This window comes from Talpa occidentalis, unplaced genomic scaffold (assembly GCF_014898055.3).
Source record: "Talpa occidentalis isolate TD23 unplaced genomic scaffold, MPIMG_talOcc4v2.1 talOcc4.17, whole genome shotgun sequence".
Taxonomy (NCBI): Eukaryota; Metazoa; Chordata; class Mammalia; order Eulipotyphla; family Talpidae; genus Talpa; species Talpa occidentalis.
In genome coordinates this window covers 36,437,422-36,461,199 of record NW_023601754.1, presented here as the reverse complement: position 1 = coordinate 36,461,199, position 23,778 = coordinate 36,437,422, and the positions used below count along the sequence as shown (strand labels likewise).

Sequence of the window (23,778 nt, the reverse complement as noted above, 5' to 3'; positions counted from 1 at the left end):
ACATCTAACATGCAAAAGTGAATCTGAGTTTCTTGGTGAGAGAATGTGCTTGTGTATAAATAACATTCTATTCAAGTGCTTTAACCTAAATTATTCTTGGCAAAGAGAATTGTTAGTTTATACATCTTTAAATAAAATATCACTTATTTAAACCAATTAATATCTGGGTATTTACTACTTGCCAAACACTGTGTTCAGGATACAACAGTGAGCTAATAAAATAGCATGCACCTCCTCACAAAATTTACAATCTAAGAGGAAGGAAGACATTAAACAAATATGGTTACTATCGGGGTTAAGTGACAATGTCCACTGCTACAGTTTCAGACATGCATTAGTAAGCTTTGTATTACACCAAGGAAACAATCAACTTACACGAAGGGCTGAGGCAAAACTGTTTTTGAGGTTGGTAGATATGCTCATGAGCAAAGGTTCCCTGCAAGTAATCATAGCCATCCCAGCTGTCAAGTTACGCATCATATGATGAGCTGCTATTCTCATTCGAGATTCCTCAGAATCCAGGGCAAAATCCTTCCTGACTATTTGCTCACAAGTAGTCATGGCAATCTTAATTGAACGATCCACCACAGGATGGACCAGCTCTTGGACAGCTCGTTCAATTGCCTGGCGTACACACTGCTTCAACTGTGGATGGGCCTGAAACAAGGGAATCTATGTGGGGAAAAACAAGTTAAGTCAACAGCTTGTTTAAAATGAAACAACCCAATTTCAATCAGTAACCGTACCTAGGATTATGGAATTATTACAAGGTTAACTACCAATTTCCACTTTAAAATGAAACAACCCAATTTCAATCAGTAACCATACCCAGGATTATGGAATTATTACAAGGTTAACTACCAATTTCCACTTTCAAATAATCAATGAAAAGCTTAGGAAACAAGATCAGCTACAAAATACCTAGTGATACATAACGTCTTTCATGTAAAATTTCTTTTTAATTTTAATGGGCAAATTGTTCATTACAAGTTACATTACCTGCATAAAGATACACTACTAGATTAGATAAAATTTGTGGCTCAGGTATTCTTAAAGTAACTTCTTTAGCAGTGTGTGGAAAAGCAAAAAAGAATCAAGTATACAGAGAAAAGGCCTTCCATAAAAACTAGTATTGCTACAAATAATTCCTCAAAATATTGGGCATTTCATAGTACCCATAAAGCCTTTTGTTTCACTTTGAAGAGTTTCTCGTCTCTTGCCTCTGGTATAAACTATGTACCAATATTCACTTGTTTGTCCTCAAATTACTGAATTTGTAAGAGTTTACTCCCCTAGAGACTAAGTACCAGATCTGGGGATGGGGGGAAAGACCAAGTTAAAATAATCTTGTTAAAATTCCTTCAAGTCCTTCAAATACCAAAACTCAATTAATTAATGTTACTCTTATATTTGTGAACATTTTCAGTTTCTAAAACACAAGTACCTGAAAACTTCAAGTACCTGATCCTAAAACAAGTAAGTGTTAAACAGAAAAAACACTGAAGGTAGCCAAGTTGTCACCTGGACTATACAGAGTAAATACTACCTTTAGGGGCAAGAAAAGGACTGATGGAATGTTATTTGGTTATGATCCTAGATAAGACTGCTTCCAAGAAACATAACTGAAAGCACTAAGTTCCACTTCAATACCTTGGCCTAAAGATTTTATAAGCACCCATGCGCCCATGCGTGCGCATGCAACAAATGCTAAAGTACACACACACACACACACACACACACACACACACACACACACACACACACACACACACACACACACACAGGAATCAGCTCAGTTCCAGCTATCAACAATTAACAGCCTAGTGAGCAGCTAAACTGACGCAATGAAAACAAGAAGTAAAAAGTTACGGTACACACTAAGGATCTCCAGATTTAATTTGTACTATCATGGGTTGTGGATATGAGGAATTAATATAAATGATATCTATCACATCGTTGCAGAGAAGGGAAAAAACTCTCAGTTGTATAGCAAGTCCTTGAAAACTGTTTTTTGGTACAATACACGAAAAACTTCAATCATGGCTGGCGCCATTATATCTTGACTCACTTAAATTGGCAGTTTCCTAGAATCTATCATGAAAGTTAAGTGAGAACTTAGTTAACTACACAGCAGTTCCCAAACCCTCCATCCTCTGCAACAGAAAGTTTACAACTTAGGAATCCAGAGCAAAAGGGAAAAGAAGGTGATCAGTCTACTTCGTGACAAAGCAGGTAATGGGAAATAGGGAAGTGTTTACTTACTGTTGGGTTTAGAGTAATGTGTGGTGCCAGGCCTGCAAGGGAATAGACATTGATGTCATGGTAGCTGTACTGTGGCTGTGGTGGAACCGTGGCTGTACAGGTGGTACTGGTAGCTGGTGTTGTAGAAGTTGCTAAATGTGAAGAGATTAAAGCAGCAGCTGATAAAAAAAAAATCAAAGGAGGGGCCATGCCACATTAGCAGGCCAAAACCTTATTAGATCATGCTTTATCACGGATGTCTAATTTCAACCTAGGCTGTTCCCTGGTTCCACCATGGGATTCTTAGATCCTGAGGATTAAGAGGAAAAGAATAGCTTGTCTATTCTAACCACAACTCCTAATCATTCAAAATCCTTGCAGTATCCTCCCCACATTTCCCATCCTGTTGAACAATAAGTAATAACCCACTCACCCTTAGCAGTTCTAGCTAGTCTGGTTTCCCCAGATTTGAGGAACAAGAGGTCATCATTCCATGCAATTCTTAAGCCATCAAATAATGCAAAAGACAAGCTGGCTTAATCAGGTTGTGAAGGACTAATTAATGACATTAATATCATGAATTACTCTGTACAGATTCTAGCAAGGTGAGACAATGCCTCCATATCCCTGATTTTTCCTTAAGAATTCAAATCTGCAAAGTTTCAGCACCACATATGTTGGACCAAAAAAACTTGCTATACGCATGGAGATTACCATTTAAGAGAACACTCTGGTAAGAAGAGAACTAATTATCATACTTACTTGTGGTGGTGATGGGAGGGAGTTCTTCTGGCTGCTTGACATCTTTCTTTGGAGCAGAGAGCTGCTCATCTAAATTCTTTAGGCGATCTTTATCCTTTAGGAGGTTTCCAGGTTTCAGTTCATTGATATCTAATGCAAGGTTCTTGCAGAGGACTTCAATCTCAAACTTCAAGTTTAACTGCATAATTTCAATATTTGTTTAGAATTTTAAAAATAAAAATTTAGCTTTATTCATAATATACACTACTCAGAAAAATAGAGTATTTGGGGAGAAGTACTATAAAATTTCATAATGTGAAAGTAGAGAACATTCTAAAGGATGAGGAAGGATAACAAATTTACCTTCAAGTCATGTTCTTGATGTAGCTCAGCTAATACATTCATAATTGCCATTGTCCAGGGGTTGGGTGGCCTAAAAACCTAAAGAAAAACTATTAAGTTAAACTTCAGTCTTCAACTTGTATTGTTCAAAAACAGTTCAAAACTTTAAGCTTTGCATTTTTACTTGTATTTTTTAACACACTTAAGCACTTATACATATATGGCTGTAACAAAACTCCTAGTATCCCTATCTATATATATCTATATATATATATATATATATATAGGAAGAAAAACATCCAAACTCAAAACCACGCATTACAATCAGTTCCATAAACCTATTCTGATTCTCAAGATGAAAATTAAAGTTAATAAGGAAAACTGAACTTGATTTATGTTCATAAAAATAAAGGGTATGTTCTATCAATGTTGCACTAAAAGATCAAATTAGCTATCAATAAACATAAAAATCTACTCACCACACTACGAATGCTAGACTCTAAGACTTTGGCAACAAAGGGCACTACGTAGAGCAACTCTTGCTGTCCTTTAACATAAGCTTCTAGCAGCAAAGATTTTACATCCAAGTCCTAAAAGAATAAAAATATTTTTAAAAGTTAGGAATATACTTTAAAACCCTCACAACATCCCAAAGAAAGGCATCTTGTCAGGTTCATCCTAAAAATAGGAATAAATATAACAACTAACTCTTGCCTTACAAAAAGAAGATGTGTCAATTTTAATGACTTCTGTTTATTCTGTTAAATGATGTGGGGTCATGAAGATGTGATAGGATTCAATATACGGGCCAAATATATTTCTCATAAAATACCCAATAATCATTAAAATAGTCTCAAATAAAACCAAAGTTTCAGATATAATATGCTGTATAAATATTTTCAAGTTTTATATGAGCCTTTAGCAGGAACTCACAGTATGTAAGATGGGTTTATTTTTAGCGAGTGTGATCATTCCTAGCCAATGTCCCAAGTTCTTCAGCAGAGAGCGATCAGAGAAATTGGCTGCAGCTTTATCAGAGGTCAGGAGCACCTGAAATAGTGTAGAGTAAGTATGAAAATATGCTTGTAAAAAAAAAAATTAACTAAATGTTTGAAAATTCCATTACTCTAGTTAAAAAATAAGCCATCAATTCTGCTAACATGCTCCTATATTAGATCTACTTCACTATCATAGCAATATCATCTGCTGTGTTCATTAAGCAATAGTGCCTTAAAGTACTTACATTTTACTTTGTGAAAAACTATAAAATACAAAGTACACAAGATTAAGAATGTCATGTATGGTCACAGAAAAGTATAAAACCTTGAGTTTTACATCTGACATAGATCTATTTTGAAGAGCTAATCTGTTTTGCAAATCTACTTTGAAGAGGTAAATTTAATTACAATGAAGACTTTAACTGTGCCTTGTGTGTGCCTTAAGATAACAGGTTGGGTCTCCTTGGTAGCCTAGGGGTTAAGTCTTGGCGCTATCACAGCGAGGGCCTGACTTTGATTCCCAGCCAGGGAGCTGACCCACACATGGCACAGCAGACCTCACCTGCCTCACCCGCTGCTCCCCTTAACAGTGTATTTCAATAAATCTACCTGTTCTACTCCCTACCTGTCTCTGGAGAATCTTCTCACCCCCCACACCTCTGGCCTACATTCCAGTTCTTCTATGCAAAAATAAAGTCTTTTAAGACAACAGGTTTATGTAACCAAGACTACAGTATCTATTGCAATCTTTAGCACAACTTAGGTCTCTACACATCTCTGGAAACATCTAAGATAACTTTCTAAAATACAGTATATTATACTGTTTATACACTTCTCATACTTCTAGAAAACCTAATCCATTTTACTAATTTTCTAAGTATTTGCTTTCCTCGGGGGTAGAGAACCATCACATGAGCATGCTTATGCTTCCCACACATCCCTCTCCACTACATGGTACCTCTTAACCTTTGACTATATTTAAAATTTTGTGTAGAAAGGATCTTGGGAATTTTACTCCAGAGTATGTGGAAACTATCAGAAATCCCAACCATTTTTGCTATTAAATAAAGGCTGAATAAAGAGATGTTCCTTAACTCTGTATACCAACAGCTGATTGGCAAAAAGTCAGCTGTGCAAAGAAGAGTCAGGAATTCTTTTGCACTACAGCGTAACCAAGAATGGGGGAGATTCCCATCCACAGTTTAAATATAGTGCTGGTTCCTAAGGCAATGTCCCAAGGTAATCAGCCAAGAACGATCACAGCTGTATTCTAGATCAAATTTCTCAAAATTTCTCAAAAAGCTATTCCTCCAAAGAAACAAGTGCACGAAGATGCTTGTTTAAAATACTGTTTAAACACTTGTTTAACTATTTTAAATACTTGTTTAAAATAGACATTAAAATACTGAATTAAATTTTATGAAACAAGGGTTATTTCATTAGGATGAGTCTGACAAACTATGAGAATCCAAAGAGCTATCCTACAAACAGATCTGGAGTTCAGAGATAGCTGCCTTTTAACATGTAAGTGAAAACATTCACTGCAGCACTGTTTTTATAATAACAAGTTTTTAGCAACCTAAAAATTGTTAGAATTTTAAGTCCATAGAATGGATTTCTATAGGACTGTTTAAAAAAAAAAAAAGGGAATAGACCTAAAAGCATATTGCAAATAATAATAATAAACCAAGGGGTGATGCCATACAAATAATGTGCAAAGCAGTATTGTTTGTGTGGACAGATGATAAAAGTTTAAAACGATGCAAGGAATGTTGAAAACAAATTCAGAAGAGTGGTTATTTTCAAGGTAAACCATACATAGTTTGTCTATAACAGAATTTCTTCAGGAAATTCACTTCTCTATCTGAAACAAACTCTACGGCAACTTTCATAGATACCTAGTATAGACAGATAACACCAAATATGGGGAAAACAGCAAGCACCTTAACAATTTACCTTAACAATCACACATTTCCATATTCAAAGCAGTAATTGAAAACGAAATAGAAGAACTCTTACTTTAATGTTTCTATAGGTTTCATTTAGAACCATCTTGTTAAATTCAGGATTCTTCAGTGTGTCAAGGAAGTTTGAATACAGGCTATGAAAGTTTGGCTCAATACTGACTCTCTTCATAACCAGGTACTGTGAAACCCAAGGCATAAATTCTTCCTTCACAGTTTCCTTTAGTTCTTCAACCTGGTTAGCCAACATAATATGGGAAGTACACAAAATATGATAAATATGGTTTCATAATTTGTTTCTGTGAACTAACTTTAGCACATAACCCTTTGCATAATTACACAACAAACATCATGCTCCATCTTCCCCCCAAGGCAGAGATGCTATGAAGTATAGTGCATTCAGTTCTGCATTACAGTTAGTCATGCCTCAAACTGTGGGTGATTAGGACTGAACACCTATAATCACTTTCAGCTTTAAAATTATAAAAAAAAGTAGTTTCTCAGCCCCATCACCCCACTCTCCATTTGACCAAAAGAGAATAAATTTACAACTTGCCATTAACAGAACTATCACCAGAGCTATGTTTTCCTAAATTTCCATTTCCAGGAATCATCTCTTAAGTCTGTAACTACTCTTCTAATTCTGGTAGGATTTTCAAAGACAGTTCTTGTGTTATATCTTCAAAATTCATTTATTAAAGTAACCCTGTGACTAAAACAGGTAATTTCAAATGTCTTAGCACAGAACCTCATAAAGCAAACATCATTCCTTATGCTTTTCACAAAGTCTACCTCAGTTATCAGGTACCTAATAAATACTCTGAATGGTCATTGGGAGGAACTGCGTTAAGACTAGAAGTACTGGTGAAACCTGCTATCATTATGGTATCAAGGTTGTTACTGAAAGCCTGTAAACTCACTGCAAAACAATACATTTAAAACAAGTGTTATTTAACAGCTACTAAAACCACAACCACTAGTGGTATATCCACATTCCCTTCATTTTGCTTCTATTACCCCTCTACCTTTAGAGTATTAAAAAGGGTGCAGAATGTCAAAAATAACTCCCCCATTCAATATGGAAAACAAGAATGAATACACAGTGATATTATATCATGCTCACCTTTTGAGTCATATTTGACTGTGAGAGATTGTTGAAGATAAAAGCAATTTTCTCTTGAATATTTTCTGGGGGCTCCACAATTCTCTCAGTTTGATCGGTGGCCACAAGCAACGTATCTATATTTGTAGTATTAATAGAGGGCTATAGAAATAAAGTACATAAAATATACAAATTGAAATACTGGCTTGACAAATCCCAGGAAATAATGTAAACAGAATTGTTAAGTACAAAAATGCACGTGGTGTGTGTGACTATATATTGTAAAAGTTTGGCAAGGATCTATGTTAATCTATTTATAGTGGCTGCTCTGGGAAATATGGGAAAGGAAGATATAAAGGGCCAAATGCTGGTCTTTGTACCTTTTTTAGTAGGCATGTGTTACTGTTTAAATAAAATTAAAATACCTGGTCACTACTGGCTGTACTACAACAAAATAACAAATCCTGGAAAGGAAAACAGATAAACCTACTTACTGGCACATCTTTCTTAAAGCTGACTCCGGTTGGCCTGGTGACTGTAACCGTTTTAGCAACAGTGGTGGTTGTCGAAGTGGTTACCATGGTGCTAACCTGACCAGCAAGGGGAGCTTTTGCTGGAATCTGGGCCTGAGCCTGGGCTTGAGCCAGTGCAATACTTCCAGGGGTTGTGATAGAGCCCTGCATTTTCACAGGAGGATCTCTAGACTGCTGTCCATACTCAATATACTATAGGGGTAAGGAAAGGGAAACACATTAATAAAGAGTTAATAGGAATTGAATATTTTGAATTACATTCCCCTTGCTTTTGAAGGTAGGTATCATTTCAGATTACTTTTGTTCACTTATCTATCTTCCTACTTCTTGCCCTATCTTAATCCCTATTCCCACACAGTGACTATACAAGTGAATACCATGGTCTCCTTAGGAGCTAAAGTATTTGAATATTTTGTAAGTATTTATGGGAGAAAGAATCTAGCAAAACAAATTCCTAAATAAGGAACTACAGTTGCCTATACATAAATTTTTTAAATCCCTTAATACATGTAATCCTTATAATCTAAACATTTATATAGTAAACTGATCTCTTATTTATTTGCTGATAAGAAACCTAATGCCTAAAAATCACACTGCAATGAGTTGTATCTCTCAGTAAAGCTAGTACTACTAAATAAAAACACGAATGTATATATATATAGACAAGTCATCTGGATGGTAAATAATGATATTGGATGTTCTAGGCAGTTTCTCTAGAAACTGTCCCCACTCCCTGTCCCACCCGCTTCAAAGATCAATAAACCTCCCTTTCACACTCGTGCATTAGAGAAAGGATATAGGATTCCCAATACTATTTAAATAGTCTTTACCTGGCAAAACAAAAACTACTATCTAAACATACAACAATTTTATTCAAAGGACAAAATAAAGAAAGCACAGTCTTTAAACTGGCCAAGTATAGCAATATAAACAATGACCACACACCCTCTCTCTCTAGCTATCTTGTTACGAGTACTAGGGACCACTGGCCACTGCTCTTTGTGTGATTATTTCCACAACATCTCTCTCCAAAGCCCACATTCCCAGTTTTGAATTCCAAACACATTTTACTGTGGCAGGCTTCTGGCCAACAATCCTTCCTATCTTTTCAAAACCCTGCTTTCCTGTGTAGTTTTTAGTATGCTAGTTACTGCATATTTCCCCAACCTTCTCCCTTAACTGAGTATATCCTGCCTCCCACACTCCACTGATTCCTAGGTTAAGCCATCACAGTAACCCTTTTTTTGAAAACACAAATCCAACATGATGAGGCAGAAAACACTGGAGTAAATTAGCATTTAGAATTATAGTAGAATCAAATTCTGATCTCTGATTCCTTAAAATGGGTGTTATAAAGCCACCTATCTGCTTTTTAATTTTGTAAAATAGTTAAAGATTAATCAATTTTCATGTTTTCTTTATAAGCTGACTGTAGACCAAAGGCAAGACAAGGGTATGAACAATGTTAACCAAGCAACTTCAAAATCAGCCACAAAAACAATAGCTGACAAAAGTTCACGAATCATCAACACAAGGTGGCTTAAAGATGTATAGTCTCTACATCCATTTCTTTCCATTTTAACAAGTGCCTCAAATAAATCCAAGGAGGTAGCAGGAAAGCTGTATTTTTAATAAACACTGGTATGCCTTATACGAAATAGCGTTGATTCATATTAACATGTAAATCAGAGAAAGACTTGATTTAAAAAAAAAAAAACCTATTTTTAATCTAAAATTCCCATTTCAGATCAGATCCCTTTTGGAATCAGGGTATCATATTTAACAATATTAAATGATATTTATTATTTAATAATATTAGGTAAAAGTCTTTTACAAAATCTGCTTAGAAAAGACATCATCCAGTGACTTTTTTTCCATGTATTAGTAAGCAGCGAAATGAGCAACAATCATTAACATCAATCACTAAGAATTCTTAATGCCACTTCTAGCAAATTGAAAATCAACAAATGAACTTTTCAACTTCTAGAGAGGCTTTAGGTTTTAAAGACACTTACCTCCTGTAAATGATGTGGAAATTGCATAAAGTGACTGATAGAAGCCAAGTGCTGACAATACTGTGGATAGTCCTTCAATCTGCCAACAAAACCGTTCATTCATTCATATTTCATTTAAGAACAAAAGCCGCACAATTACCATAAATTTTCTTCCAAATGCCATTGTGGGTTACCTCTCCCATCCTATCTATGAAATATCTTATTTATAGAGAACGTCAAAGAGAACAACATAGAAGTAGAAGGGGGAAATATTTATGAACTTCATCCCTTTTATATTAGAAAGTGGTATCTTTGTTTTCTAGAGGAACTAGTTTACTCAAAATTAGTGAAACAGCAGAACCCCTGTCTGGAAACATCTCTAAATGTTCATTGACAATGTAAATGGAAAAACAATTTGTAGTTAACCCATATAATAAAATATTACTATTCAGCAATAAAAAGAAACTACTGAAATATGCAGTGACACTCATGCTGAGTGCAAGAAGTGAGAGTCATCCACTGTGTGTATGATGCCATTTAAATATCACCGGAAAAACTAGACACAACCCAGATCAGTCACTGCCAGGAGACATAGTTAGGGGAAGAATACTAGCCACAAAGGGAGAGCAGGAGGGATTATAGAAATAGTCAATATCTGATATTGATAGTGGTTAAGTATATAAATTTGTCAAAAAATCAAAATCAAAGAACTATACACCTGAAAATGACAGATTTCATTGTATAAAGTATACCCCAATAAACAAATAAGAAAAAAAACCCACTATCTCATTTTTTATCTTTCCTATTACTTAGTTGGTAATTAGAATGAATTTAATGGCTTTCATTACTTGTACTCATAATCATTAAGATTAATTTACATATGTATGATGATGGGGGCCAACCAAGAATTGACAAATGACAGTTATTATTTCTCATTATATTAAAAGAGAAGCTTTAAAGGAAACCTATCCACTTACCTATTTTTAAATCTATCTAGTGCAGCAATCCCGAAATAATACATTTTGGATCCAAAAGGCTTGCGTAAGGCTTCGAGAACATACCGCAGGGCCAGACCTAGTGCCATGTAAGTGACCAGTCCTTTTTCGATTATCCCCCCAAAAAGGCAGGCTGTTATATGTAACTCTTTATCAGGATATTGGGGAAAAAACCGATACTCTTCAAACAAATTCCTCAGCATACAATTAAATACTTCTCGTTCTCTCTTTATGGTAGAGTCTTTAAATCTCTGTAGCATTTCTAATACCTGCGAAAAGACAGGTAAAAATAACACACACAAAAAGATCAAACATTTTTAATAGAAATACTGTTAAGCAGAATATTTAACAATAAACTTGTTAAGTATTGAAACATGTTTGAAAATGTGCAGAGAAATATCGAAACACTTTGAACTGGATCTCTAAAAACCTTGAAAAAAGCATTTATTCAAGATTTACCTAAGCAAAGGATTGGATCATCCTGGGTACTCACCTCATCAACAGACATGGTTGGATGTGGTGGGTGATTATATATTCTCTGGAAATAGCTGTTTGCTTCATCATCTATCTCTTTACTAAAGTGCTGGTTTGCCTCTGGCCATACCTGAGACAAGTCCGCTGTTAGAAACAGAAAAGCAACCAGTAGACATTTAAGCTTTCTCTACTCCTCCACAAAACACACAGAGACCAATATAGTTTTAAATTTTGAAGGAAAAAAATAAAGAACTGAAGAAAGTATTAAGTAGCAATTTCAATATCCAAGTGTTCTAAGTAGACATAAGAGTTTAACAAAATTGTCCTAACAACTGTAGCTCTAGCTTATTACTTTTTTTCATCAGAGAACTAAGTACATCATGAAAATTCCCTAGTTGTAAATCCCTGATGCATTTACCCTCAAAAAAATCTCACTCAAGTTTAGTAAGTCTCTACCATTTTATAATAAAATCACATTTAACATAAAGATTTAATAATGTATGTGGCATGACAGACTGATATAAACACAAGCATGCTACAAAACATAACATTCAGACAAGCCTTGCATGCTAACATTTGCAAGTCATTGGTACCCTTCAAATCTGGTATGAATATTTAGTCCCAATGACAGGAGAGAGATTTATAAGACAATGATACTAATATATTCATAAAAAAGACTTCTCTGATTATGAGATAATAACTAAGGAAGTTAACCTTTTAAAAACTGTTTTGGAGGTTTTATTTTATATATATGGGCGTATTCTATAAGCATATGTGTGTGTATATATATATATATAAAATAAAACTATTACCTTAAAATTAATTAACCACCTAATGTTTTTTTCTCTTACTATACTTACTTCTTTCTTTTAGGATAACACCCATAGGATGATTACCTCTTATTAAGTGTCATTTTGTTCTGGCAATCTAGATCAAAGGTGGAGTGATACCTCAAGTTTTTGTTTTCATAAATCAAATGTGTTAATTTACTTCCACTTATTTAGGAGGACCTACTAACAATATATGAAGTCGATGTTTCTGTCCATGTTAACTCTAGGGACAACTATTGAACATAGAGTAAAAAAACTGCATGTGCATCAGTCACACTTCACAATCACAGACAACACTACCACTTACAAGGTTTCATCTTACTCTGCTGGAATGTAGGCTGGTTCAGTCCAGAGGTGCCCAATTTCCTCTGTACAAAAGGATCGTTATTCACTGCAGGGAGTCCAAGAGCCCCAGTTCCTATACCAGTCAGGCTGCCTGTACCAAGACCACCTACTAGAAAGAATGAAGGCAGCCAGAAATCTTATCATTACTTATATCCTTGACTTTAATATGTATCTTAGATATCAATTCCTACTTAAAGTCAGGGTCCTCCACTAATTTTCTTACAATGTCTATTCAATTTTATAGAGAATCTAAATTCCTAAGAGTAGTAAAAAATAGACATCGCCAAAATTTCTTCAGCATTTATAATTAATGGTTCATTTACATTCTTGGTAAGAGTTCTCTAAAAACTCTACTCACATGTGATATAAGGAAGTCAAAATAACAACTGGGCTTGCTTTCCTCACTGCTTAAAATCGAGAATACTTCCAAGCTTCTACCTGATAGTGTGAGAAAGGGCTTCCCTAATCCTCTTAACACTAGCACATAGAATCTTACATTTAAACTTTAGTTTAAATGTATAATCAAGGCCAAGACCATAATAGAAAGCAATGTTAACCAGGTTACAGAGTTAGCACAATATTTTTTAGTCCTTAGGTTTAAGTAATCTAAAATTATACTGTTAGAGATAAATGGTACAGAGAAGCTTAGGAGAAGTGAGTTTGTAAGAAATGTAACCTTTACTTCAACATTAAAAGCCAAAATAGTTTATAAAAATGACTGCTTTTTAGAGATAGGTAAAGTGTAGTGAGTATGATGTGTGGAATTATTTTCTGCCTTTCTTTATCAACCTTTCAATTCATAAAGCTACAAGTTCTTGATCTAAGGCAAAGCCCTTTACACTATTTAATTGACACACTTGTTACTATTTAGACTATCATTTGATAATATAGAGTACTTAATGCATAATTCAACTTATTTTACCTTCATTGCAATTCTACAACATTAACATGTTTTTCCTTTTTCCCACTTTGGAGGATGAAGTAACTTTCACAATTTAATTTAAGCAGTTTCCTTATCACAGTGACTCTATACACCTGATCATACTAACAAAAATAATCTGCACCCTGCAACTGCCCCTTCTTACCTGGAAGTTGTGATGAAAGTCCTCCAATACCACTGAAAGCTGTTGTCTGATTTGGGGTTGAAAGAGGTGGAAATGCTTTTGCTGGTGATTGAGGGGTACTGAAGGCAGAACCCAAATTTGGAGGAAAACCCTGCATACTCTGGGTGTGAGGGGCAGCTGAACCACCTATACTAAGAGATGCCATTCCAGCAAGAGGGTCAATCTAAAGAAAAACATTATAAAAATATATTAAACATACCTCAAGTGAAAACATATGACACAAAAATAAAGTAATTTTTAGCAAACTTCTTTGAATTCTTAAGGTGCAAAACTTCACACAAATCATGATATTTAAGTCCTAAAATCAAGTCAGACATGTTGGTCTTTTTTTTAAATGCTATTAATATATCATACATAGAGTACATTTAAAGAGTTATTAGCCCCTGCCGAAGCATGAGAGTAACAATGAAGGTTACAAACTTCAAGAATAACATTTAAGATGAACTGGCCCATGGTAGGTAGTACTACTAAACACTTAGTAGTGACATGGGACAGTTATTAGGCTGTTAACAAATTGCAATAATCCCTTTTGAAACAAACAAAAAATTCTCATGGTATGTTATTTTATTTTCAGCACCATACAAGCATTAAAAATTATAAATCTATAAATCTAGTCTAAATTTGAGAATCCTGGGTTTGAAGAACAGTTCTACTTAAAAACAAAACAAAACAAAACAAAACAAAAAAAAAAAACAAAAAACAAAAACCAACCAAAAAGGTATGCTATTAACCAAAAGATTTAAAAAAAAAAATATTAATACCTGTATTTCCAAGTCTCCTAGTTTATATTTTTAGCACTACTTCAGACCTTCGCAGCTATAGAAAATGATAAGCAAAATGCCTTTTTATGAAGTGGTCACTGAAGAATCACTAAATACCTTCCTTTTCCTAAGACCCATTCTGACTGCCATTCAATGCAACTGAAAATAGAAATGGAATATGTTGCTCCCAGAAAGAAAGGGATGGTTGGTGTCAGGGAGTAACTGAAATGTACCTGGTTTTTAAAAGAGCAGTTCAGTTGAAAGCTGAAGAGCCCCAGTTATAACAAGTCCTTATGCTCTAGCACTGCTGCTTGGCCCGTGAAGCTATAAACAAGACATATCAGGTTCAAAGGCAGTGCTTATTTCTCAAGTCTAGTTATACTCATTTTAAAAAGAAATCCTTACCATCCACCTAAAATAATTTGGTTTGTATCTTTCCTCTCAGTCACGTTCTATTTAATGATTAAAATCTATTCTCAACTACAATGCCTATTTATGGATCTCCTTTAAAATACAGGAGTGATTCAAGACATGCAGTTAAATAAAACATAATCAATTCAAAGTGGCCTTTGAGTAGGTTATTAATGATGATGTAGAAGTTTATTCTATATCAAGTCTACGATCAAATGCAAATTTACCAATTGTGGTGTTCATTTACCTGAACTGGAGAAATGGCATCTAAGCTGCTAGCACTAGGGGGTCGTCCTTTTGGCATTACTCCAGGTGGCGGTTGTCTGGCCTTGTTCATGACATTACTGCAATTGGCAACCATGGTGAGGATGGTTTCTGATAACTCCTGAGAAACACTCCTAAAGAAAGAAGTTAAAAATATCACTTGTTATTTCCCCACAACACCTAGATAAACAAAAATGCTTTTCTAATAACGAAAACTTGCTAGAACACATGACAAAATTTCTACCATATCCGGTGTCTTTCCATCTATCATCAATCATTAGGAATTTCTGGTTTTCTCTCCAAAAGTATCTAATTTGCATCTCTGATACTACACCTGTGTACAGTACAACCAATACATTTTAAAATATTCCAAGAGGGGCCTCCCTGGTGGCGCAAGGGGTTAAGCATCGCACTATGAAGCAATCCACAGCCTCTGCAGCACGAGTTCAATCCCCAGCTGGCCAAGGAGCATCCCGCATGGTGTAGCAGACCTCTCCTGTCTCGCCTGCTGCTCCCCTCAGCAGTGTATTTCACTCAGTCTGCCTGTTCTGTTCCCCATTCTGTCTCTGGTGAATCCTCTCACCCTCTGCATCTCTGGTCTGTACCCCAGCTCTTGTATGCATAGATAAATCTTTAAAAATAAATAAATAAAATATTCCAAGAAACATGCCATACCCTTAAACACTTTATTTAAAATTTTGTCAAAACATGAACATACCAAAGGAAACACAGTAATTTTTTAATACTGGCTAATATAGTCAAAGACAGCTTTAAAATGCCATGCACATAGTAACTACATTTGGTACACAGAGAAAGAACTGAATGATCCTTAAAATGTAACAGTAGGAAATAGAAAATTGATCTTTCTATCTTAGGGTATTGCTGTCTCAGAAAACTATGGAACCCCTGTACTCATAAAATTTACCAGAAATTGGTATTGTCTTAGATCATCATGCCTTCTAAAATTTACAAATCTTACTACCTGCACTAAAAGTAAAAGCAGTCACTCAGAAAAGCAAAGTTGTTTCACATTTAAAAAAAAAAAAAAAAAGACTAGGGTGTTAAAAGTACCAAATAAATGTTTACATTAAATCAACACAACAAAATATGCAAAATTTTTACTTGTGACAACATGAAAAAAACAAGTATACAAACATGGACTATGAATAATGAGTACTTTTTCACTCATTAAATTAAGGAAGAAAAACATTGACAGACAAGAGAAAACTGTGATATCTACTCCTAAAAGGTATGGGTCTACTCATTTACCTTTTAAAAAAAAAAGGGGGGGGTGGGAACTATTAATTTCCAAAACATATTTAAAAAAATTACAGGTATTTAAAATATTAACCACACAAATAGCTCTCTCTACCATCATTTCAAAATGTTACCTAGGTTCAAAATACTTGCTCCTTTCCTGCAATTAAAACTTCCGGGAAAAGAGCCCTCCCTGGTTAAAGTCTCAGCACTTTCAAGCTACTGCCAGTCACTGTGGCAAGAGTTTGAGCCCTGGCCAGGGAGGTAACTCACATGGAGCAGCACATCTCTCGCCTCACCCACTGCTCCCCTCAGCAGTGTGTTTCAGTGGATCCACCTGTTCTGCTCCCCACTCTGTCTCTGGTGAATCCGCTGACCCCAACTCTGGCCTAGACCCCAGTTCTTCTATGCATAAATAAATAAAGCTGCTTAAAAATTCATGGAAATACCATGTTTCATGTTTCAGATTAGCATATCCCCCATCAGCAGAGCTAAGGGAAACAGGCATTCACACTACTGGTAGTTATACAAAATAACAGACTTCCTGTGGAGGAAAATTTTGCAGTATCTAACAAAATTATACATGCATCTCCCATTAACCCAACAGTTCCACCTGTAATGGTCACAAATGTACACCAACAAAGATGATAAATATAAAATACTATTCAATGCCATCACAATTTGTAAGAGTGAAGACAATCAGAATGCTCACCAATCAAGACTTGTTCACTAAAGCACAAAATATCTATCCTATGGAGTACTATGCAGTGATTAAAAGGATTAAAGAAGCTCTAATTCTATGGAATGAACTACAGAATATATGATCAAGTGAAAGAAGAATAACACAATAGAGCATATATTTTCTACATACAGGGAAGAGGGAAACATGCAAACAGGTGTGTATTTTTTAATGGAAAAATGTTAATAAAAAAAAATATATATATACCTAATATACCTTACCTATAGAACAGAGAAAAGATAAGGAAGATGTCTCTAAATGTACCTCGTTGTACAGTTGACTCTGAAACCGTATCTGTTATAGCATAAAAATAAAACCAACCAAAGACAAAACCATATAAAATTAAAAAAAAAAATTATTCCAGGATGCCTATGCTACAGCAATAGATAACCATTAATGTGTTAAATTGAATCTGAAATGTTATGATAAGCCACATCATTATATACTATACAAAAAGAAAATAATTTGGCTAACTATAAGAGCTAATCAATGAGATGCATTATTTCAGAAATATTAAAATATTTAAAAAGGGGGCCTCCCCTGGTGGCGCAGTGGTTGAGCCCTGGGTTGCAAAGCTGCCCGCAGCCTCTGCAGCGCTGGTTCGATCCCCGGCCTCCGGCGAGAGTCCCACATGGCATGCAGACCTCTCCTGCCTCGCCCCCTGCTCCCCTCAGCAGTGTACTTTGTCAGTCTGCCTGTTCTGTTCCCCGCTCTGGCTCTGGTGGATTCTCTCACCCTCCCGCGCTTCTGACTATATCCAGTATAAATATATCTTGTATAAATAAATAAATTAAATTAAAAATCTTTAAAAAAAAATATTTAAAAAGGTGAGTATCTTAGAATTGCTAAATTTGGTCAATTAAAATACTATTCCTTACTATTTCAAAAAACTAATGTTTGACACAATACCAAACTTAAAAGAGGAAAAATACTGTAAGGAACTCTCATAAACACTTCACTCACCAATTAGTTTATTTCCCCAAGAGTATAACTGCTCTTGCTATATTCCCTACCTTCTTCCTGCACCCATACCTCCTCCCCCAATTTTAAAAATTTAGAGGCAATATTTATCCCTTATCTCTAAATATTTCACTATCTATTTCCTAAGAATAAGGTCATTTTCTTACCTAACCGCAGTAATAAAGACTGGGAAGTTAGTAACAGTGATAAATAAAATAGGCCACATTCAAACATCAGTAGTGATGTCCTTCAGTACTATTTTTCCCTTGTATCAGGATTACGCCATCATGTGGAGTTATCACATGTCTTTAGTGTCTTTAATCTGGAAGAATTCATCAGTTTTTGTCTTTCTTGAAAGCTTAATTTAATTATTTCACAGCCCATCTATAAAATACAGACATGTAGACAAAAGTGTAGTACTGATTTGAATTTGTCTAATATTTCAAATTCAGGTTATGTACTTATGACAGGCCTACCGTGTAAGTTACACTTCTTCTTCTCAGTGCATTTTATCATAGGGCACATGATATACCATTGAAGTAGAATACGCTAGATTTGAACAAGTTAGTACTCCCCCTCCTTTTTGATTATTAAATAATTTGTAGGGTGATACTTTGAAATTATCTAATTATCCTGTTTATCAAATATTCACTCCCAACTTTTAATATCCACTAAAGACTATACCCCACATTATAATTACTTCCTGTTATCAATTAGTTAGAACTCTCCCTCTTTGATATTTATTTTTTGAAAGACAGGTACTTCTAATATATAAATGGAAGAATTCTAAACCCAGAGTTGAGTAAACTGCTCTACATATAAATGGAAAACATCTTACCCAATTTTAATAACACATAGTTTTTCAAGAAAACGTTAAATTCCAGATAAAAATATATAAATGTGAAAGGGAAAACTTTTATTAAAGTTAAAAATTTTAGAATATTTAGAAGCTATATAGCAAAGTTTCTCAACTATGGCACAATTAGCACTCTGTTCTGGATGAAATTTGTTGTGGGAGTCTATGCATGTTGCTTAGCGGCATCCCGGGCCTCTAATCTAGTAGGTAATGATAGCACAATTCTCTCCAATTATAAGAAAAACAATGTCAAATGACTTTGAGGGAGCAAAATCACCCCCGGTTGAGAAACACTACTTTAAAGACAAACATGTGAAAAATGTGGTTTGCTTTTTTTTTATAAACAAGAAAAGGTAAAAAATTTCGCAATCTATGTGGGAAGGGTGAGAAAACAAGATTAAAAAAATGACAAAGGTAACTTTCAAAAAGGTTACTTATACTTTAAGTTACTCAGTAGAATCAAAGTGTTCATTTCATTATGCTTCATATTCTACAAAAAAAAAAAAAAAAAACATAGGACTTAAGCAAAAATGATGGAGTAATAATCTCCAAATATTCTCTCCCCCATAGAAGAAATTTGAAAACTAGCAAAAGTCAGAGGCAACTTTTTCAGAACTTTGCAAATTAACCAGGGCCTCCCCGGTGGTGCAGCCATTGAGCGCTGGACTGTGAAGCTGCCCGCAGCCTCTGCAGCGCCAGTTGGATCCCTGGCCGCTGGACGAGGGGTCCACATGGTGCGCAGACCTCTCCTGCTGCCCGCTGCTACCCTCAGCTGTGTACCTCGGTCCTTCTGCCTGTTCTGTTCTCCGCTCTGGCTCTGGTGAATTCTCTCACCCTCCCGCGCTTCTGACTGTACGCAGTGCTTGTATAAATAAATAAATCTTTAAAATAAAAAAATGATTAAAAAAAAAAAAGACAATTGAGCAGTCTTAGAAAAATCAGGTGAAGCTTTTATTATAGAATGATGACTGTACCTTAGTAAAAATTGTTAACTCTGGCACTTTAATTTTCCTCATTCTCAAGCGCCCTTATCAACTACATAGCAGCACTAAAAACTAAAAGCCCACATCATAGTGAAAACCAACAGCTTGACTAGCTCTAGAAAAGGAATAAAACAGCTAGAACATTTTCAAAGTCTGATTCTAAGAGAGTTGTGATTGATTTCACCTATATGAAGATTCCCTGTGAGGCCACAATGACAATGTTGTCTTTGTCCAAGAGTTGGTTCAACACAAATAGCCTTCCTCTCAGGAGTTATCTATAGAAAACATTTATTTATTTATTTATTTGTTTGTTTGTTTGTTTGTTTGTTAAACATTTATTTTTTTTATACAAGCACTGGGAACAGTCAGAAGCGCGGGAGGGTGAGAGAATTCACCAGAGCCAGAGTGGGGAGCAGAGCAGGCAGAAGGACCGAAGCACACTGCTGAGGGGAGCAGCGGGCGGCAGGAGAGGTCTGCACGCCATGTGGGACCCTCCTCTGGTGGCCAGGGGGCAGCTGGGGATTGAACCGGCGCTGCCGAGGCTGTGGGCAGCTTCGCAACCCAGTGCTCAACCGCTGCACCATTGGGGAGACCCCATAGAAAACATTTAATGGCAGTTGTTTTAACTTTCTATCTACCTGAGGTAGAAGATAATAGTTTCCTCAAACAACAGGTTTAAAAAGAACACTTGAGAATAAGTGCCCCAGGGGTGGGATGTACAAAAACTTCTATTTGGGGGGAGTCTAGAAGGTCTCACACAGATGTAGGACTGTGCTAACATCTAAAGCTACTTCATTCTCATTAAATACTTGGGCAGAACCAAGCTTTTATCTCAAATCGACCTTTAGGCTCTGCCTAAGAAGAAAGCAAAGGCTAAGTGGAGTTCTCTAGTGACTACCTTAATGTTGACGATGTGTCTCAACCTGCAGAGTTTTACAAAGGAAAGAGCAGCTAATAAATTCCATGGTTTAAGAAAATCTGGCCAATCTTGGCTGGAAAAAGGCTAAAGAAGCAGGGACTTAGGTGGCCAAAACATGACAAAGAACACAGACTTTACAAAATTAGTTTAAAAATGTCTCTAAACAAACAAAAAAAAAGTCCATTTTGATTTTTACTTTGTATTAATTAGTCTTTCTCCTGGTCCCTTATTTAGGTTTTCTAAATTCCTGCTATGAGTGAGACCATGCGGTATTTTTCTTTCTGACTTATTTCGCTGAGCATGATCGCTTGTAACCCCAACAAGCAACTATAAATCAGAGACACACTGGGGGGTGGCGGGGGGGAGGATTAGGGTCAAAATAAGGGGGGTGCAATTGTATGGGGAATCTAACCAAAATGAAAATGCATACATTGCGCAAAAATGAAAAATGATGTAAGCATTATATAAAATATTAAAAAAAAGAAAAAGAAAAAGTCAACAACAACAAAACAAAACCTGGCAAGAGATCTGATTTCAAGATTGACCAAATACTAAAACTTCTGGTTTTCAAGCACAAAATTACAAGATACGTGGAGAAACAAAACAAAGAATGGTCCACACACAAAGGAATAATGCTATCAATAGAAACTGTTCCTGAGACAAACACTGGACTTAATAAAGACTGGTAAGTCTGTTATTTTAAATATGTTCAAGACAACTGATGTTACTGCAATTAAAAAATAGTTAAAAGGTATAAATGAGGGCCTCCCCGGTGGTGCAGCTGTTGCGCGCTGGGTTGCGAAGCTGCCCGCAGCCTCTGTGGCGCCAGTTCGATCCCCGGCTGCTCCCTGGCCACCAGAGGAGGGTCCCACATGGCGCGCAGACCTCTCCTGCCGCCCGCTGCTCCCCTCAGCAGTGTGCTTCGGTCCTTCTGCCTGCTCTGCTCCCCACTCTGGCTCTGGTGAATTCTCTCACCCTCCCGCGCTTCTGACTGTACCCAGTGCTTGCATAAATAAATAAATAAAATCTTAAAAAAAAAAAAAAGGTATAAATGAAATGAAAACTTCAACAGACTATCCTCCAAATACAAAGAAGAAATTAAGATATTCCCAGATACACAAAAAATAATTCATTGCTAACATACCTGCCCTAAAAATAATAAAAGGAATCCTTTAGGCTGAAATGGAAGGATACTACCCAATACTAAAATCCATATGGAAAGAGTACCAAGAAAGTGAACATTATATACAGTATGAATATATTTTGTTCATAATCTTTTTACCTTCTGCTTGATTTGCAGGACAATATGAGGTAACAATAAATCTTTTGATGGTACACAATGTAATGACTTGGTATCAGCACAATGAAGAAAGGAAGGAACACAGCTATGAGAAAATTTTGCACCCTGCTGAAACTTAGTGAAAGTCAGAATTACATTGTTTTAAGTTAAAATGCTATTTTTAATACCTAGGGTAAACTACTGAGAAAAAAACAACATATAGTCAAAGAAACAAAAGACTCAAAATTGTACCCCAGGAAATACACATTTAACAGTAATGAAGACATTTGTAGAGGAATACAAGAACCAACCAAATGGAAAAACTAATACCAAAATGGCAGGGATAAAACCTGACTTATTAATTACATGTTCTAATTAAAAAGCAGAAGTAGCAAAAATGGATTAAAAATAAAAGTCATTCTTTTCCTCCATAGCTGCCTGAAAATTTATGGCCATCATGAGTGACACAATAACTATCTGGACCAGTAACTTCATGCCCACCCTCAACTGCTGGCAAAAAGAAGGAATAAACATTCTGCAATGACTCTATCTGTATCTCTATCTGTGGTGACTACAGACTTTTCATGAGAGAAATAAAACCTTTTATATGTCTGTTTGAAAATAAATAAACAAAAACCAATGGCAGATTTCAGACTGAAAGACACCCATGATTTGAAAGCAAAATGAGTTATGCTATTTGGTTAATGTGAACTTTAACCAAAAGAACTACAATGGCTACACCAATGTCAGACAACATAATCTTTAGAGGCAAAAAAAAATTTTTTTAAGGAAAAAAGTTTTAAGAAAGTAAAACATTTTATAATAAAAAGGGAAAAAGAATCTAAAAATAATACTTGGTGGCTTCCATACCCCATACTTTCAATAATATAGTCAATAATATTATAGCATGAACTTCAATTTTTCTGAGACTGGAACTTAATTGTTCTCACCACACACAAAAAAGACAATTATGTGGAATGATACCTATTAAGCTAGCACTGCAATGATAATCATATATTGCAATATATGGGTCAAATACTGTGTAACTTACACAATGTTATGTCAGTAATATCTCAAATTTTAGAAAATTAAGAACAGAATCACACAAAAGGTAAATAAGGAACAGAACACTTCAATACTATAAATTAACTAACCTAACAGACATATAGAGAATGTGCTACTCAACAGCAGAATACACTCTTCTCAAGTACACATGGAAAATTCTCCATAATATTAACATGACAGGACATAAGATAATTCTCAATAAATTTAAGAGTGTGAAATCAAATAAACTGTTCCTTGACCTCAATGGAATGAAACTAAAAACTAGAAAAAAGGTAAAACTAGAAAGGTAAAAAAGGTAAAAAAAGGTAACAAAGGTAAAACTAGAAAATTTCACAAATATGTGGAAATTAAACAACAAACTCTAGGAGTCACTCAGTTTTACTAGGTCTAAATAGTAAATTCACAGGAGGTATATGCATGTTATTATTAAACCTCTTTTAGGCCTTTTCTCTTAAAAAAATAGACAATACACTCTGACAAGAAGTGAGTCAAAAGAATTACAAAATACTTTCAAATAAAAATAAAAACACATAGGGGCCCCTTGCAAGGGGTTAAGCCTAAGCACTATGGAGTTGTCCACAGCCACTGCAGCACTTTTTGA

The 23,778-nt window shown here is 35.4% G+C and overlaps 1 protein-coding gene and 2 non-coding genes across 11 annotated transcripts in view; all 3 read right to left on the bottom strand.

Annotated features, from left to right (window-relative positions):
- CNOT1 (CCR4-NOT transcription complex subunit 1) overlaps positions 1-23,778 on the bottom strand; it is a 96,835-nt gene that overhangs the window by 19,867 nt on the left and 53,190 nt on the right. For 3 of the 9 annotated variants that reach the window (XM_054697078.1, XM_037516433.2, XM_037516436.2), the window contains exons 17-31: positions 15,103-15,253; positions 13,645-13,846; positions 12,522-12,668; positions 11,404-11,528; positions 10,893-11,179; positions 9,937-10,015; positions 7,883-8,113; positions 7,410-7,550; positions 6,342-6,521; positions 4,258-4,374; positions 3,804-3,914; positions 3,346-3,423; positions 3,004-3,181; positions 2,263-2,420; positions 376-672 (exon numbers count right to left, since the gene is read on the bottom strand). In XM_054697078.1, coding sequence (XP_054553053.1) covers positions 376-672; positions 2,263-2,420; positions 3,004-3,181; positions 3,346-3,423; positions 3,804-3,914; positions 4,258-4,374; positions 6,342-6,521; positions 7,410-7,550; positions 7,883-8,113; positions 9,937-10,015; positions 10,893-11,179; positions 11,404-11,528; positions 12,522-12,668; positions 13,645-13,846; positions 15,103-15,253 — 2,482 coding nt within the window. The remainder of the gene's footprint in view (positions 1-375; positions 673-2,262; positions 2,421-3,003; positions 3,182-3,345; positions 3,424-3,803; positions 3,915-4,257; positions 4,375-6,341; positions 6,522-7,409; positions 7,551-7,882; positions 8,114-9,936; positions 10,016-10,892; positions 11,180-11,403; positions 11,529-12,521; positions 12,669-13,644; positions 13,847-15,102; positions 15,254-23,778) is intronic. The other 6 variants (XM_037516437.1, XM_037516438.1, XM_054697079.1 and 3 more) reach the window with 5 other exon arrangements.
- On the bottom strand, positions 5,404-5,538 carry LOC119250617 (small nucleolar RNA SNORA46). The gene has a single exon (XR_005126355.1). It is a non-coding gene; the product is annotated as a small nucleolar RNA SNORA46 (small nucleolar RNA).
- LOC119250618 (small nucleolar RNA SNORA50) lies at positions 14,670-14,805 on the bottom strand. Its single transcript, XR_005126356.1, has one exon. It is a non-coding gene; the product is annotated as a small nucleolar RNA SNORA50 (small nucleolar RNA).